The sequence below is a fragment of the Biomphalaria glabrata genome, chromosome 11 (genome assembly GCF_947242115.1).
Source record: "Biomphalaria glabrata chromosome 11, xgBioGlab47.1, whole genome shotgun sequence".
Lineage (NCBI taxonomy): Eukaryota > Metazoa > Mollusca > Gastropoda > Planorbidae > Biomphalaria > Biomphalaria glabrata.
In genome coordinates this window covers 16,443,854-16,463,704 of record NC_074721.1, presented here as the reverse complement: position 1 = coordinate 16,463,704, position 19,851 = coordinate 16,443,854, and the positions used below count along the sequence as shown (strand labels likewise).

The 19,851-nt window shown below is 35.3% G+C and overlaps 1 protein-coding gene across 3 annotated transcripts in view; it reads right to left on the bottom strand.

Moving 5' to 3' along the window:
• Nucleotides 1-19,851, bottom strand: part of LOC106072964 (exported protein YdbA-like) — a 56,178-nt gene that overhangs the window by 12,355 nt on the left and 23,972 nt on the right. For 2 of the 3 annotated variants that reach the window (XM_056004100.1, XM_056004101.1), the window contains 3 exons: nt 19,012-19,056; nt 13,607-13,684; nt 1,536-1,574 (listed from right to left, as the gene is read on the bottom strand). In XM_056004100.1, the coding sequence (XP_055860075.1) occupies nt 1,536-1,574; nt 13,607-13,684; nt 19,012-19,056 (162 nt within the window). Of the gene's footprint in view, nt 1-1,535; nt 1,575-13,606; nt 13,685-19,011; nt 19,059-19,851 lie in introns of those variants that run through there. The other variant, XM_056004099.1, reaches the window with a different exon arrangement.

Sequence of the window (19,851 nt, the reverse complement as noted above, 5' to 3'; positions counted from 1 at the left end):
TCGTGTAGGCTTATGAAATCCAAGCCTAGAATTACATCTGAACACAATGCATCTAAAAGTGACAGTCTAATATTTTCATATGTTTCATCTTTGAGTTGAAAGGAAGCAAAGATATGGTCTTCAGTAACTCGAAACAAGTGAGTACAAGCCATACATATTTTTTCCACAGTTGACTCCTGGCAAAATAGCTGATACATAGCTGATACATAACTCTCACAGCTTCCAGTGTCTATCAAGGCTGTAATTGGCACCCCATTGAGAAGAATCAAGGAGGTTGATTTTCCTAGTCCTAAACGTAGCGAGTGCAAAAGCTGTAGATTTTCTTGACTTGCAAGATCTCTGAAAATGTCCCTTCTTGCCACACTGATTACATGTGGCTTCACGTGCGGGGCACTCATTACGAGGATGTCTTCCTCTGCAGCAGAAGTAACACTTGCTAGATGTAGCGTTTACCTCATGTTTTGTTTGAGCCCAATTAATCGAGGCTCGTAGATCAGGCAACTGGGGAGCGACAGTATCAGCAGGGTGTTCTCTTACAACATTTGTAGTAGCCCCACTAGTGGTTTCTGACTGTGACTCGTACAACATCCTTAAACTTTAAATCTGTTTTCTCTAGGAGACGTTTTCTAGTACTGTTGGAGGCTATTCCAGTGATGAATGCATCACATATGGACTCATCACGATGTTGCTCAGCTGTCAGGGCTTTGAAATTGCAATCCATGGAGTTTTTGAAAAAGGCGTCAATACTTTGACCCTGTTCCTTTCTATACGTGTCTAACTTGCACCTTGAGAATACTTCATTATTAGGCTGAATGTAGATTTTATTTAGTGACTGAATGGAATATTCATACGTTTTTTTGTCACTTATCATCTGGTCACCGATGGCGAAATGTAATTTATTAATAGTTTCTTGTTATCTACATTTTCTAAAGTAACTACCGACAAAAAGTTATTAAAGGTTTCGTACCAATGCAGCCACATTTCTGATGCTTGTGGCGCGGTATGTTCACGTCAAACCTTTTCGGTCGAGGCAGTCTATCCATGTTTAGATAGATTCAGTGTAATAAACTGTGGTACTTCAACAATAACAAAATCATTGTTACATTTAAAGCTTTATTACACTGGATGACAAACAACTACACACATAGTAGACATCAGAACACGGAATATGGTCAGCACACAGTCTAACAAATGTTAACAAACATTAGGGGAGACAATCAGATTAACAAATTCACGACAACAATACTTATCGGTCTTTTTAAATAAATCGAAACTTGACCAATATTTCAATTGTCCTATTACCATTTGGTATAACTTGGGCAATAAACTCGTGTATAAATTAAATGGGAAGAATTATGACGATAAAGCCAAGTAGGTGTGGGAGATACATTTATAAAAATATGCAGCTGAGAGTGTTTGTTGTTTTGTGAAGAAATTTGTTGGTTCATTTAGGAAATATGTTTTATCCTGTTTTTTGACGATTACTGTAGAGAAATCCCAAATAAAAAGGTATATAATTTGTTCTTTTCACTTACGGATAAAGACATTTATGTATATGTCTGTCATTGGTCATCCTGTAGACAAAAGAAAAAGATAAATACATTTAAAAAAACAGATATTACTTAATAAAGTAAGAAAACAGAAAACTTAAGTTAAAAAAAAAGCATAGATTACTTAATTAAACAAAAACAGAGATTACCAAGTAAGTAAGAAAAAAGATTACTTAAGTAAAAAAGAAAGCAGTGATCACTTCATAAAGTAAAAAAGAGATTACTTAAGTAAGTAAGAAAACAGAGATTACTTAGGTAAGTATAACAACAGAGATTGCTTGAGTAAGTAAAAAAAAATTATTTAGAAAAGAAAGAAAAAAAAAGATTACATAAGGAAGTAAAAAAGAAAACAGAGATTACATTACAAAGTAAATAAGAAAACAGAGATAAAATAAGTAAGTGAAAAAAAACAGAGATTACTTAAGTAAGTAAGACAACAGATATTACTAACTAAGTAAGAAAACAGAGATTACTAGGTAAGTATAAAAACAGAGATTACTTAAGTAAGTAAGAAAATAGAGATTACTTAAGTAAAAAAGAAAACAGATAACTTAATTAAAAAAGAAAGTAGTGATTCCTTAATTAAGTAAGAAAATGGAGATTACTTAAATAAGTAAGAAAACAGATTACTTAAGTAAGTAAGAAAAAAGATTACTTCAGTAAGAAAACAGGTTACTTATGTAAAAAGAAGACAGTGATCACTTAATAAAGTAAAAAATTACTTAGGAAAGAAAAAAAAAATTAAATAAGGAAGTAAGAAAACAAACAGAGATTACATCACAAAGTAAGTAAGAAAATAATGATTACGAAATATTAAGAAAACAGATAAAATAAGTAAGCAAGAAAGAAAAAAGAGATTACTTAGGTAAGTAAAAAACAGAGATTACTTAAGAAAGTACAACAATGATTACTTATGAGTAAGTAAGGAAAAAAACAGATTACATAAATAAGAAAGTAATAAAACAGAGATTACTTAAGCATGTAAGTAAGTAAGAAAACAGAGATTACTTAAAAATGTAATTATGTAAGTAAGTAAGTAAGGAATAAGAGATAACTTAAGTGAGTAAGTAAAACAAAATTACATAAGTAAGTAAGAAAAAGATTGCTTAGGTGTGTAACAGTTAGTAAGAAAACAGAGATTATTTAAGTAAGTAAGAAAACAGATTTTTAAGTAAATAAAAAAACAGAGATTACTTAACTAAGTAATAAAACAGATTACTTAAGTAAGCAAGAAGACAGATAAGTTGAGTAAGCAAGAAAACAGAGATTACTTAAGCAAGTAAGAAAACAGAGATAACTTACACAATATATACTTATTGTTATAACCAGCCAAGTCAATTGAAACCAATGAGAAGTCATTTGTATACACACTCATGGCGAAGATAATTCCTCCACTGTTTTATGTCTCCCTGATGTGGTTTGCAACAATACAACTGAAGACCCGACAAATGCGTCCCGATTAAAGCCTCAACCATCTAACAAAGTCAAAAACCTCACAAGACTTCTTGGAAGTAGCCTTCAAAGATGCCCATCGAGTCACAGATTGAGCGACAATCGAAAAGTCAGCAAAGCTCTGGTCTACACTTACTCATACAAAGCCACCAGGGACGCGTTCGAGAACATTCCTCAAGGTCGGAGTCTGGAGGTGATAGGAACATATTGTACAGAACATCTGAGAAGAGTGACAGACGCCAGCTCTGGACGAACTTGTAACAACTCAGATGCCAGAAGTCTAAAAATGCAGACGTTCTAGTGAACCTGGTCAACTACAATGAAGATCTTCTCTACAAGCAGTGACCCAACAAATATGTCTGTGAACCTTGTCAACTACAATCAAGGTCTTCTCTACAAGCAGTGACCCAACATATATGTCTGTGAACCTTGTCAACTACAATGAAGGTCTTCTCTACAAGCAGTGACCCAACATATATCTGTGAACCTTGTCAACTACAATCAAGGTCTTCTCTACAAGCAGTGACCAAACATATATGTCTGTGAACCTTGTCAACTACAATGAAGATCTTCTCTACAAGCAGTGACCCAACATATATCTGTGAACCTTGTCAACTACAATCAAGGTCTTCTCTACAAGCAGTGACCCAACATATATCTGTGAACCTTGTCAACTACAATCAAGATCTTCTCTACAAGCAGTGACCCAACATATATCTGTGAACCTTGTCAACTACAATCAAGGTCTTCTCTACAAGCAGTGACCCAACATATATCTGTGAACCTGGTCAACTACAATGAAGATCTTCTCTACAAGCAGTGACCAAACATATATCTGTGAACCTTGTCAACTACAATCAAGGTCTTCTCTACAAGCAGTGACCCAACATATATCTGTGAACCTTGTCAACTACAATCAAGGTCTTCTCTACAAGCAGTGACCCAACATATATCTGTGAACCTTGTCAACTACAATCAAGGTCTTCTCTACAAGCAGTGACCAAACATATATCTGTGAACCTTGTCAACTACAATCAAGGTCTTCTCTACAAGCAGTGACCAAACATATATCTGTGAACCTGGTCAACTACAATCAAGGTCTTCTCTACAAGCAGTGACCAAACATATATCTGTAAACCTGGTCAACTACAATCAAGGTCTTCTCTACAAGCAGTGACCAAACATATATCTGTGAACCTTGTCAACTACAATCAAGGTCTTCTCTACAAGCAGTGAACCAACATATATCTGTGAACCTTGTCAACTACAATCAAGGTCTTCTCTACAAGCAGTGACCAAACATATATCTGTAAACCTGGTAACTACAATCAAGGTCTTCTCTACAAGCAGTGACCCAATATATATCTGTGAACCTTGTCAACTACAATGAAGGTCTTCTCTACAAGCAGTGACCAAACATATATCTGTAAACCTGGTCAACTACAATCAAGGTCTTCTCTACAAGCAGTGACCAAACATATATCTGTGAACCTTGTCAACTACAATCAAGGTCTTCTCTACAAGCAGTGACCCAACATATATCTGTGAACCTTGTCAACTACAATGAAGGTCTTCTCTACAAGCAGTGACCAAACATATATCTGTGAACCTGGTCAACTACAATGAAGATCTTCTCTACAAGCAGTGACCCAACATATATCTGTGAACCTGGTCAACTACAATGAAGATCTTCTCTACAAGCAGTGACCCAACATATATCTGTGAACCTTGTCAACTACAATGAAGGTCTTTTCTACAAGCAGTGACCAAACATATATCTGTAAACCTGGTCAACTACAATGAAGATCTTCTCTACAAGCAGTGACCTAACATATATCTGTGAACCTTGTCAACTACAATCAAGGTCTTCTCTACAAGCAGTGACCCAACATATATCTGTGAACCTGGTCAACTACAATGAAGATCTTCTCTACAAGCAGTGACCCAACATATATCTGTGAACCTGGTCAACTACAATGAAGGTCTTCTCTACAAGCAGTGATCCAATATATATCTGTGAACCTTGTCAACTACAATCAAGGTCTTCTCTACAAGCAGTGACCCAACATATATCTGTGAACCTGGTCAACTACAATGAAGATCTTCTCTACAAGCAGTGACCCAACATATATCTGTGAACCTGTCAACTACAATGAAGGTCTTCTCTACAAGCAGTGATCCAATATATATCTGTGAACCTTGTCAACTACAATCAAGGTCTTCTCTACAAGCAGTGACCCAACATATATCTGTGAACCTGTCAACTACAATCAAGGTCTTCTCTACAAGCAGTGACCCAACATATATCTGTGAACCTGTCAACTACAATCAAGGTCTTCTCTACAAGCAGTGACCCAACATATATCTGTAAACCTGGTCAACTACAATGAAGATCTTCTCTACAAGCAGTGACCCAACATATATCTGTAAACCTGGTCAACTACAATGAAGATCTTCTCTACAAGCAGTGACCCAACATATATCTGTAAACCTGGTCAACTACAATGAAGATCTTCTCTACAAGCAGTGACCCAACATATATCTGTAAACCTGGTCAACTACAATGAAGATCTTCTCTACAAGCAGTGACCAAACATATATCTGTGAACCTGGTCAACTACAATGAAGGTCTTCTCTACAAGCAGTGACCAAACATATATCTGTAAACCTTGTCAACTACAATCAAGAATCAAGGTCTTCTCTACAAACAGTGACCCAACATATATCTGTGAACCTTGTCAACTACAATGAAGGTCTTCTCTACAAGCAGTGACCAAACATATATCTGTGAACCTTGTCAACTACAATGAAGGTCTTCTCTACAAGCAGTGACCAAACATATATCTGTGAACCTTGTCAACTACAATGAAGATCTTCTCTACAAGCAGTGACCAAACATATATCTGTGAACCTTGTCAACTACAATGAAGGTCTTCTCTACAAGCAGTGACCCAACATATATCTGTAAACCTTGTCAACTACAATCAAGGTCTTCTCTACAAACAGTGACCCAACATATATCTGTAAACCTTGTCAACTACAATCAAGGTCTTCTCTACAAGCAGTGACCCAACATATATCTGTGAACCTTGTCAACTACAATGAAGGTCTTCTCTACAAGCAGTGACCAAACATATATCTGTAAACCTGGTCAACTACAATCAAGGTCTTCTCTACAAGCAGTGACCCAACATATATCTGTGAACCTGGTCAACTACAATGAAGGTCTTCTCTACAAGCAGTGATCCAATATATATCTGTGAACCTTGTCAACTACAATCAAGGTCTTCTCTACAAGCAGTGACCCAACATATATCTGTGAACCTGGTCAACTACAATCAAGGTCTTCTCTACAAGCAGTGACCAAACATATATCTGTGAACCTTGTCAACTACAATGAAGGTCTTCTCTACAAGCAGTGACCAAACATATATCTGTGAACCTGGTCAACTACAATGAAGATCTTCTCTACAAGCAGTGACCCAACATATATCTGTGAACCTTGTCAACTACAATGAAGGTCTTCTCTACAAGCAGTGACCAAACATATATCTGTGAACCTTGTCAACTACAATGAAGGTCTTCTCTACAAGCAGTGACCAAACATATATCTGTGAACCTTGTCAACTACAATCAAGGTCTTCTCTACAAGCAGTGACCCAACATATATCTGTGAACCTGTCAACCACAATCAAGGTCTTCTCTACAAGCAGTGACCAAACATATATCTGTAAACCTGGTAACTACAATCAAGGTCTTCTCTACAAGCAGTGACCAAACATATATCTGTAAACCTGGTCAACTACAATGAAGATCTTCTCTACAAGCAGTGACCAAACATATATCTGTAAACCTGGTAACTACAATCAAGGTCTTCTCTACAAGCAGTGACCTAACATATATCTGTGAACCTTGTCAACTACAATCAAGGTCTTCTCTACAAGCAGTGACCCAACATATATCTGTGAACCTTGTCAACTACAATCAAGGTCTTCTCTACAAGCAGTGACCCAACATATATCTGTGAACCTTGTCAACTACAATCAAGGTCTTCTCTACAAGCAGTGACCCAACATATATCTGTGAACCTTGTCAACTACAATCAAGGTCTTCTCTACAAGCAGTGACCAAACATATATCTGTGAACCTTGTCAACTACAATCAAGGTCTTCTCTACAAGAAGTGAACCAACATATATCTGTGAACCTTGTCAACTACAATCAAGGTCTTCTCTACAAGCAGTGAACCAACATATATCTGTGAACCTTGTCAACTACAATCAAGGTCTTCTCTACAAGCAGTGAACCAATATATATCTGTGAACCTGGTCAACTACAATCAAGGTCTTCTCTACAAGCAGTGACCCAACATATATCTGTGAACCTGGTCAACTACAATGAAGATCTTCTCTACAAGCAGTGACCCAACATATATCTGTGAACCTGGTCAACTACAATGAAGATCTTCTCTACAAGCAGTGACCCAACATATATCTGTGAACCTGGTCAACTACAATGAAGGTCTTCTCTACAAGCAGTGACCCAACATATATGTCTATGAACCTTGTCAACTCAAATGAAGGTCTTCTCTACAAGCAGTGACCCAACAAATATGTCTGTGAACCTGGTCAACTACAATGAAGGTCTTCTCTACAAGCAGTGACCCAACATATATGTCTGTGAACCTGGTCAACTACAATGAAGATCTTCTCTACAAGCAGTGACCCAACATATATGTCTGTGAACCTGTCAACTACAATCAAGGTCTTCTCTACAAGCAGTGACCAAACATATATCTGTGAACCTTGTCAACTACAATCAAGGTCTTCTCTACAAGCAGTGACCCAACATATATCTGTGAACCTTGTCAACTACAATGAAGATCTTCTCTACAAGCAGTGACCCAACATATATCTGTAAACCTTGTCAACTACAATCAAGGTCTTCTCTACAAGCAGTGACCCAACATATATCTGTGAACCTTGTCAACTACAATGAAGGTCTTCTCTACAAGCAGTGACCCAACATATATCTGTGAACCTTGTCAACTACAATGAAGGTCTTCTCTACAAGCAGTGACCAAACATATATCTGTGAACCTGGTCAACTACAATCAAGGTCTTCTCTACAAGCAGTGACCAAACATATATCTGTGAACCTTGTCAACTACAATGAAGGTCTTCTCTACAAGCAGTGACCAAACATATATCTGTGAACCTTGTCAACTACAATGAAGGTCTTCTCTACAAGCAGTGACCCAACATATATCTGTGAACCTTGTCAACTACAATGAAGATCTTCTCTACAAGCAGTGACCAAACATATATCTGTGAACCTTGTCAACTACAATGAAGGTCTTCTCTACAAGCAGTGACCCAACATATATCTGTGAACCTTGTCAACTACAATCAAGGTCTTCTCTACAAGCAGTGACCAAACATATATCTGTGAACCTTGTCAACTACAATCAAGGTCTTCTCTACAAGCAGTGACCCAACATATATCTGTGAACCTGTCAACCACAATCAAGGTCTTCTCTACAAGCAGTGACCAAACATATATCTGTAAACCTGGTAACTACAATCAAGGTCTTCTCTACAAGCAGAGACCAAACATATATCTGTAAACCTGGTCAACTACAATGAAGATCTTCTCTACAAGCAGTGACCAAACATATATCTGTAAACCTGGTAACTACAATCAAGGTCTTCTCTACAAGCAGTGACCTAACATATATCTGTGAACCTTGTCAACTACAATCAAGGTCTTCTCTACAAGCAGTGACCCAACAAATATGTCTGTGAACCTGGTCAACTACAATGAAGGTCTTCTCTACAAGCAGTGACCCAACATATATGTCTGTGAACCTGGTCAACTACAATGAAGATCTTCTGTACAAGCAGTGACCCAACATATATCTGTGAACCTTGTCAACTACAATCAAGGTCTTCTCTACAAGCAGTGACCAAACATATATCTGTGAACCTTGTCAACTACAATGAAGGTCTTCTCTACAAGCAGTGAACCAACATATATCTGTGAACCTTGTCAACTACAATCAAGGTCTTCTCTACAAGCAGTGAACCAACATATATCTGTGAACCTTGTCAACTACAATCAAGGTCTTCTCTACAAGCAGTGAACCAACATATATCTGTGAACCTTGTCAACTACAATCAAGGTCTTCTCTACAAGCAGTGAACCAATATATATCTGTGAACCTGGTCAACTACAATCAAGGTCTTCTCTACAAGCAGTGAACCAATATATATCTGTGAACCTGGTCAACTACAATCAAGGTCTTCTCTACAAGCAGTGACCCAATATATATCTGTGAACCTGGTCAACTACAATCAAGGTCTTCTCTACAAGCAGTGACCCAATATATATCTGTGAACCTGGTCAACTACAATCAAGGTCTTCTCTACAAGCAGTGAACCAATATATATCTGTGAACCTGGTCAACTACAATCAAGGTCTTCTCTACAAGCAGTGACCAAACATATATCTGTGAACCTGGTCAACCACAATCAAGGTCTTCTCTACAAGCAGTGACCCAACATATATGTCTGTGAACCTGGTCAACCACAATCAAGGTCTTCTCTACAAGCAGTGACCAAACATATATGTCTGTGAACCTGGTCAACCACAATCAAGGTCTTCTCTACAAGCAGTGACCAAACATATATGTCTGTGAACCTGGTCAACCACAATCAAGGTCTTCTCTAGAAGCAGTGACCTAATATATATTTAAAGCGGATGGTCGACCAGATACTCGCCAAGGAAACGAACGCTCGCCTTAAAAAAAAATATTTCCAGACATCTTGCTTGAGCAAAACTCCGAAGGTCAACGTGAAATTTGGGTCTCAGAATGATCCTAATACTGGTGATCAATGTTAATAAGAACATGAGAACGCAAGTAAAGACTTACTCGTTGAAAACTGTGAGTATAGAAATGATACATACAAAAGTCGAGACAACCCATTGACTGACAACAAACTAACTCTAGTAATCTGTACCGTATTTCTGTTTGAGTATTTCAGCCTTTTTGGTGAACAGGACGAGATAGTCGGTGTTCTTAGAGGCGCCATTGTATAGTGATTTAAAAGAAAGAGTGCATGTCTGCTGCGTCGGTGTATCTTCGTAAGTCTTCTGAAAGATCCAGCCATCATTTGTTTTTAAATTCGTAAACTTTTGACTGTAAAGTATGACACAAGATCTGTAAAGAAACTTTTGTCTGCAAAGTATGACACAAGACCTGTAAAGGAACTTTTGCCTGTAAAGTATGACACAAAGCTCTGTTGGTTGTACTACAATAACCAACTGCTCTGGCTGTTGCAAACTGGACAATGTGTTCTAGTTGGCTTCAGTTTGTTTCTGGGTCGAGATAGCCTTTTTTAAAAGCTTCTATAGAAATGTTTAATTTGGCAAAAAGAAGGCGATGGTCTGTAAAACGAACAGTAAGGCGCATATATGAATGTATTTATGTATTTAAAAACCGTTTGACCAATCTTGATAAACCTTTGCTTAAATTCTAGTTTACTAACTGGAAAAGATCATATGTAAAGTAGATCACCAACAAAATGAAGACCCTAAAAAAAGCTGCCCAATTCTATGAAAGTATTAAACTTTCTTGGATCTAGGTTGAAAAGCTATGTTAACATAAGACACAACCAAAAGGTCACGCATGCGCAGAACAGAACGTCTCGCGATCCGAGGCTAAATCTAATTCTAAGATTTACACTTAGCAAAGATTTGTTTTTATTTTGTTTTTACTCATGAACATGAAAGATGTAGTCTATTCATTTCATTATTTAGTAAAAAAAAATATTCAAATATGTGTTCAAAATTTTTTAATAGAAATTAGTTCAGTATGATTGTAAGTTTAGCCATGTTGACATATATTTTAATAGCTCCATCCATAATTTCGCGCAAATTACATGCATGCCCCGCTTTTCCTAACGTGTGGGCGCGACGCCCATTGTGCCACTTTCATGGAGAAAGTGTATAATGTCCCGCTTCGATATGCGGGACACCAAATTTGGGTAAATAGAGCAAAAATATAGATTTTCAGTTTTAACATATTTTAAATAGCCAAACCATTTCTGACATATCGATACCATTTTCTTGTTTGGAAAATAATTACTTATTTTAAAATACTTCCTACAAGATATATACAGCTGTTTCTTTTAGATTGAAAAAGATTGCTTTGTTTGGCACTAAACAACACTAATGAATTTGTTTGTCAAGAAAAAGATTTGTATCAACATTTGTTGATGTATCTGACACAGATGGCACTATTTGTAATAAGCTATCTAAACCGTTTTCAGTAAATTGAGACGTTTTTGCATCTGCAGTGTCTGTGGACTTAGTAAAAAGTAAAATTCCCCTTTCAGACCTTGTGGTCTATAGGCCAGATGATGTTGTAGTCGTTTTTGTGGCCTGTGGTAAACAAGGTTGTCATGTGGCCAGCACAACGACCACCCGCCTTTACTTTTCCCCAACTGATGTCAGGTAACGATTATAGCTGGGTGGCCTCAGAGGCGCCCAAAGATCCTGAATTTAAAAAACACAGTCTTCACCAGGAAGCGAACCCGGGACACCCAATTCGAAAATTAACCGCTTTACAGCTTAGCAATCGCACCTCCCTGTGAACTTAGGACTCCACGAATTAAACACATTTTGTGTGACGTTCAGTTTGCTAAATGTTACAAAACTGTCGGAAAATTTTCTAACAAAGTCAAGTCCTATGTTTACTTTTTTTTCTCAAGCAATCTTAGACTTAGTCTTAGTTTTATTCAATTTTATAAAAAAAAAAAGCATAAAACGATGCCCCACTGGACATTGCACTATGTTTTGATGGTAGATGGCTGACAAGAGGACACACATCCTTAATAAAAGTAGGAAATGTGATAGAGGTCCAAACTGGACACGTAAAGTCTATGTCTATGGGGCAGATGAAGTTAAGGTCATCTTTTCTGGACATGAACTTGATGTTTATGTAACCAGCCTTTATTGCACAAAATGTGTTGCAACAGGAAAGATTCTGAAAAAAATCCAGCAAAATAAGCAACCTGATTTGCTCATGATAAAGAAAAGGGTTATTCCATTTTTCAAAAAAGCAAAACAAAACAAATTCCATAAACAAATGGTATATGAAACTTTGTGTATTTTGTACAGGGATATCTGGGATGATGGAGTCAGTAGCTGATGTAAAATATGGCAAATATCATTTGTTTTGCATATGACATTGAAAAAGCATTTTTTTATTGTTAGAACAGGTCGATGCTGACTGAGTGTAATTTGACATCAATCACAAGGATAACAACTAGTAAGCTAGTTACAAAGTTCCGGAACATTATACACTATTTTAATCAGTTAAACACTTCACATTAAGTACAACTACAAAACTGAAATATGATGTGAAGAAGACAAACAAATATTTGTAAATTGCTTTCAGAAATTGCTTTTATAATACCTCAATCGGGAGTGTAAAAAATTAAAAAGTAAATGTGTAATAAAGTACACATGTCTATTAATAAGACAGTTAGTTTTTTAGTATTTTTCAAAGTTGTGAGTACATATTTATAGCACTTTTTAGTAACAAAAATAGATGCCGGTGCTCAGTGATGGATTGCTTAACTTTTAACTAACAGTTTGCATCTCGATGCAAGCTAAGTCACAACTGCAAAGATACTAAATGTCTAAAACAATTTTATTTTACAATTAATAATAATAAAAATAATAATCTTTATAGCCATAAGGAAATTTGTCTTACAATTTGTGCATTAAAAGAGTTTTTGTTATTGGCTTCTTGTATGTATCTCTTTTGTAAAATCACAAAATCCTAACCCAAATGGTGTTTTTTTATTTCTAGAATCTTTTTCCCTTTTTCGTCTCAAACAGCTGCCAAAAATGTTTTTTTTTTCTGTTTTGTCAATGACTTTATCAAGTTTATTTTTAATGTTTAGATTGCAATACCAGGCAGTGATATTAAAACTTAAAATATTGCAGATGTGAGCCTTATAAAACACAGCCAAGGCATTTTTGCTAACATTAAAAGAGGACAGCTTTCTCAGTAATCGTAATCTTTGCTGCCCTTTTTTGCTGATATAATCAGTATTTGCAGTAAAATTTAGTTTATTGTCTAAGATAGTACCGGAGTATTTAAAGGTTTGCACTATTTCAATTGATTTATTACTTTATTAAGCAGTTTCACATTCAATTTTTAAAAAATTAATAATATAATGAAATAATAATAAACGTTAAAATAAAAGAAAAGTAAAACTTTTTTCTTAACATTGAAAAACATGCCGGCACGCTGTACTGGTGCGTACCGCCACAAAAATATAAAGTGCTTTTTGTGACGGTGCGCACCGGAACATCGTTTTTATGAGACCTTCGGTAGAAAAAGGTTATCCCCCCTGGCTTAGAATAAGGATTCTACATTGCTGAAAAGTGCAAAAATATATATTTACAAAAAAAAAAAAAATTGAATATTAACTGTCCTGCCATAATCTGTACACCACTTTAAGGTTACTTAAAGGATTGTTATTTATGGATTTTTGCTTTTATATTACAATGTGTGATAGTAAATAAACCCACCTGCAAGTGACTAGAAGATCTTTAAATTTGCAACATTCATTACTTTTTCTGCATTCATCGTTAATATGCGTACAATTCCTAGAAGAAATACGAATACATAACGTTATCGCTAAGTTTCTTTCATAGGGTTAACAGACACGTATATATTCGGTGGACAAAGCCTTACATAGGAGAACAAAAAAAAATTTAACAACAGACAAACAAACAAAGAACACTATATAAATTGAGCTAATATTTTTTTAGTGAAACAAATATAAAACAAGGGTAAACAATATTACGAAGAGAGTTTGCGTTATCATACAAATCCAGAGAGGCCCCCGTCGGATCCCTATCAGATCCGCTTATTTGCAAGGCATATTCAAGACGTAATTCTGTTTTGATTGTCAAAATTAATACTGTTTCAAAGATTTATTTGACGTTAAAAAGAATTTTTTTTTTTCTGTAAAATGTTTTACATGTCTCAGATGTTTCTTTAAAGATAAAGATAATCTACTTCCTAGTCCAAACCTTCCACTGGACGACGAGAAATGGCAGTGAGCAGAGTATGAACCTAGAACCGTCGAGACAATAAGTCCAGTGCGCCAACCGCGCGACCAGGCATTAACAAACTAAAAGCCTATTATTGATAAAGATATATATATATATATATATATATATATATTACACATATCGGCAATAATACCGGTTATGTACAATATGTCAGTCGAGCGATTTTAGATAATTTTGGAGGTGTTTAGTAATTATTAAAAAAATACAGGTATCGAGCTTGTACTTCTGCAAAGTCTGCTCAATATCCCAGTACTGGCGGCCAACCGACATTTTGTATGCGAATTTATTACGTATGTTAATAATATATACTAATTATTTATATTTTAAAACATATTTTTAGATTATTTCACCCTCCTCTAGCACGTTGGCCGATTTGGTGGCGTAGGAAGGGGCGATGGCATCAATGTATTACTTACAAATGAGCATTTTTTTTAAATATCATTTTTCGAATATATTTTTTTAGATCGCGATCCTTAAAGTCTTAATCTAAATCAGTAAATCTTATCTATTCCAGAAAAAAATGTGTTGTATTTGCAATGTAGTAAGAGCATAGCTATGAAACTATGGCCATATTAGAAGATCTTTGGGGCTTGCAAAGACCTTCCTTCAGGGAACAGTAGGCTACCAGGAAAAATAAGAAGAGGCATACAGAAAAATCGATGGGAGGACAACATAAAAGAATGGACGGGCCTGCCATTGTAAGAGGTTCTAAACAAAGCAAAAGACAGAGAGGAATGAAGAAAGACGATCGACGAGTCTTGCGTGGTGCCCCAACGGTCCAACAGACTAAGGGATTGATAAAGATAAAGTAAAGGTCTGTTAGTTACCGTTAATAAAATTAAATTTTTGTGATGGTCTGGTTTAAAAATTAGGTATACCATAGACTTTTGGTGAGATTTCCCTACCATTCTTTGGTGTTTGGAATTTGTTTTCTTTAAAAATCGGGAAACTAATATTAACGACAATTAGATTTTGCAAACGTTTTAGGGAGAAAATTAAATGTAGTTTAAGCTAGAAGTGCGAATTTTAAGAAATAGAATTTAGTTTGTTTTTTTTTTCATAAAAATCCAGAATAACCGATTTTAGAAAATGATTTTTTGCAACGTGTTACCAAGAAAATTATAATTTTTATCAAAAGAGTGATTTTAAACAGTCATTTGAGAGCAGGTGTTGGTAGAGTATTCATAAAAATTCGGAGCAATTTTGGCGACGATTTGTAAAAAATTTAAGTACTGTAGGTCAAGGTAAAAAAAATAGTCACAGACACTATTTACCGATAAAAAGTCTTTTGTGATGTTTCAGCAAGAAATTAAATGTAAAACAAGTCTAAAAGTGACTTGTAAGAATCGTTTCTTGTACATTACTTTCTTATTTAAAAATCCTGAACAACCTATTGTCGATATAAAACAAATGTTTTGACATAAATTTGTTTAAAGTTGAATTAGGGAACAATTTGACATCGATAATTCAACTATTGTGACGTCCATTGTACAAGAATATAAATGTATTATAGTTCAATTATGACATTTCAAAAAATCATTGCAAGCAATTTTTTTTTATTCAAACAAAATCCGAAGCAAATTTAAGTAATGAAATTCATGTCTATATAGAGATTTTTATTTAGCATTTATATGATATATCCTTTAAAAAAAACGCAACAACATATTATCTATGATCATGAGTTTTGCAACATTTTAGCACGAAACGTTAATGTATTATCAGTTTCAAGAGCGTACAAGCATTTGTTGGCATTGATTTTTTTTCACGAAAACAAAACATCCTAACAACTTATTCTATTATAGATCCTTAAATCTATTGCATTGTTTCGGAAGGAACATTAAAGGTTACTTAAACTTTCCAAAATTTTTTTTTGTTTTTTTTTTAACTAAACGTGACGGACAGATTGACCAACAGACAAAACGCAGAACAATAAGCGGCTTTTATCCTAATGGGGTCACTAAATAAATAATAAATAAAATCTGATTATATTTAAGCAACTCTAGGGTAGGCACTCAACGAAAAAAGGAAAAAAAATAGTTGTGTTTATTCACTAGGGCAAACACATAACATCCTTCAGCTTCTTCAGAGTCTTACTACTAAGTATACCAGTCCTTTGCTACTTAACCCAAATGTGGACAAACGACAGCCTTCCCCACTTCGCTCCAGGTCCTTACTACAACCTTACTACAACATTCAGCACAAAATTTCGGAAGCATCGACTTTTTGCACTAGCTCATTATTCGAGATAACATACGCGAGTATCTCCACGCAAGGCATTAGCTTCAGAGTGTCCTAAGTGAGAAGAGTGAGATGAATATTTTTTATTGAATCAAGGCACAGTTTGTTTCTCTATTTTGTCTACTGTGGATTTGTTTTAATAAACAAATAAAACAAGGTGTGGAAACACAAACTAAAATCGGCCCGCGGAGTGGTCCACCTAGAGTCTTCACCAGAATTCGAACCTGAGGCTTTCATTTCCAAGTGCTTTACCTCTCAGCCATAGCATCTCCATATATTCATTTAGCGTACACTTATAGAGTGTTTTAAAATAATGATGACTACCTTTATCCATACATTCAAACTAAACAACATGTAACAAAGTGACGCTAAAAAAGATTTCTTCTTCTAATAAAATTAGATTAATTGTCAACACGACAACAAATTATTCATGACCTACTTTAAACTACAATTGTGTACACATGACTAAAGACTTTCCCATCGAAATAAAAATTAATATCTCCATTGTCATTTGTCATACAAACTAGACATAGATCTAGTTAGATCTAGACCTAGTTTTAGATCTAAATCTAGATTCAAGATCTAAGTCTAGGTTTAGAACTAGATCTAGAAATAGACCTAAGTCTAGATCTAGAGTTAGCTTTAAGTCTAAATCTAGATCTAAGTCAATCTAAGTCTAGATCTATGTCTAGATCTAGTTCTAGAACTACATGTAATACAGAATCTTGATATAGAATATTATATAATATACTATATCTAGACTAGAACTCGTATGAATGTTCACGTTTAATTTTAAAATTACTAAACCTAGATATAGGCCAATGTTTTGATCATGAACAGTAGGCTTTTTGTTACAGGGTAATAATGTACTATGCTATTCGTCTCCGATTCTTATCTTAATGTTATACTATTGTTTACAAAAGAGATAAATCTGCGCCCCTAAACTGTCAGAAGATAAGTGATTGCCTTAATGATATTTATCAATACATTAAAATTATATTATATTATAAATATATTTTTATGACTCTGCCATGCGTACCGCCATCCGCGCTATAAAAGTAGTTCGTTATTTTCTAAACTTATAACAAGACGAAGTTCGTATAAAAATTCTCTTTAAAACCAACATTTGAAACAGTGTTCTATTCAATGAGCTAGTTAATAAATGGAAAATATATTTTATTATGACCCATTCACTTTTAAAATTGTGACCTTAGATGCAATTTTTTTGTTTCATTGCGCGAATCTATGAATGAAGCTTGATTTATTAATGAAGAAGTCTCTTAACATTTAAAAAAAATTACCTCCTCCGAAGTATTTTACGGAAAAGAGGTGTAATTTTTGAAAAATCTGCTAGCATAAAAAATTTTAAAAATTAGATGGTTCACTTTCGGAAAAAAAAGGAGCCGTTGCACCAGAACTTTGAATGAGCTAAAATATCATTATGTCCTATTTTCATTTTCTCTTCTAGTTTCTAAAATCTAAACGGTACGGACGGACAGACAGGCCACACAAAACCAATAGCATCTTTTTCCCTTTTCGGGGCGCTAAAAATCCGTCAACATTGGCTTTTATGTCGGGAATACCCAAATAAAATTCAATAAGTTCGAAGAACTCTGAGATTTGTTTTATTTTATTTGACTACTGGTGTTAACGTTAGCCCACATCTTGAATACACATTCCAATGAGTAAACACAATGATGGCAGCAGCGAGAAAGCAACGTTGGTTAGTTGATGAGATGTATTATGGGTGACAATCAAGTTATGATGTCACTCACTCACTCACTCACTCACTAACTCACTCACTCACTCACTCACTCACTCACTCACTCACTCACTCACCATCCACCCACCCACCCATCCATCCATCCATCCATCCATCCATCCATTCATCTATCCATCTATCTATCTATCTATCTATCTATCTATCTATCTATCTATCTATCTATCTATCTATCATCTATCTATCTATCTATCTATCTATCTATCTATCTATCTATCATCTATCTATCTATCTATCTATCTATCATCTATCTATCTATCTATCTATCTATCTATCTATCTATCTATCTATCTATCTATCTATCTATCTATCTATCTATCTATCTATCAATCAATCTATCTATCTATCTATCTATCTATCTATCTATCAATCTATCTATCTATCTATCTATCTATCTATCTATCTATCTATCTATCTATCTATCTATCTATCTATCTATATCTCGGAGAGAGTTTGAGAGAGAGAGAGAGAGAGAACTGGTCCTTCCTTTTATGGGGACAAGGTGACTTCAAGACTCACTACCCGCTTTCTTTCACGTGTTGTATGGGAGTTACCCCAGCATGACCCATTTAGTGATTGGCTTTCTGATACAACAGCAAATTTCAACCACACAATTCTACTATATCAGTGTAGTTTTATATAACTGTATGGCTGCCTGGTCGTGCGGTTTGCGCGCTAGAATGTCGTTCGGATTTATCGACGGTCGAGGGTTCAAACCCTGCCCTCTCCCATCCCCCCTCGTTCTGCGGGAGGTTTGGACTAGGAAGTAAACTATCTTCAACGCTGAAGGAACATCCAAAACATGTAAAACATTTTACATTTTACAAAAATAACTTACCTGCTTACACAAAATGAAAAATTTCCACCTGGATGGTTTGAAAACCTGTAGAAAAACAAACAAACAACTTGTGGCCTGTATCTTCTTTGATAATGATGTCCAGAGAGAAGCATTAAATTATACAATCTTAGGAATAGGTTAGAACTAAAACTTTAAACAAACTAATTATTTTAAAAAAGGTTGTAAAGACAATATGTGTAGAAACATTAACTCAAAATCGGCCCCCGAAGTGGTCCACCCAAGCAGGTATCAGAATTTTCAGAAAGAATATCAATATTTTCATAAAGAATATCTGAATGAAAGGTTGACAGATCTTGTGTGGTGCTCCAAATGAGATTTTTCAATTCAGAAAAGAAAAAAGTAGCCGTTGCATCATAAATTTGAATGGTCTTAAATATTGTGATTGGATTTTCACTATCTTTTCTAGTTTACGAGATCTAAACGTGACGGACGGACAGACATTCCACTAAAACTAATACCGTTTTGCCCCTTTCGGTGGCCGCTAAAAACAACTCTAATCCTAATAGCATTGAAAAATATTTCTAGATCTATTCTTATTTTGAAACATTCAAAAGGGGTCAAATAAACTATTACAATGAATAAAACCAAATTGATATTTCTTTTTATTTAGAGAACAAAATTCAAAGAGAACTGTAATGATGGTAACGGGAATGTGCCTGAAGGACTAACTTTTCGTTGTAGAAAAAAGAGAGTGAGAGAGAGAGAGAGAGAGAGAGAAGCAAAGAGAGAGTGGGCCGTAAAATTCCATTGTAACAGATCCATTAATGTACGAGCTAAAAAGTCTGTTAAGTTTACGTTTCAAATAAAGCACGTTTATAG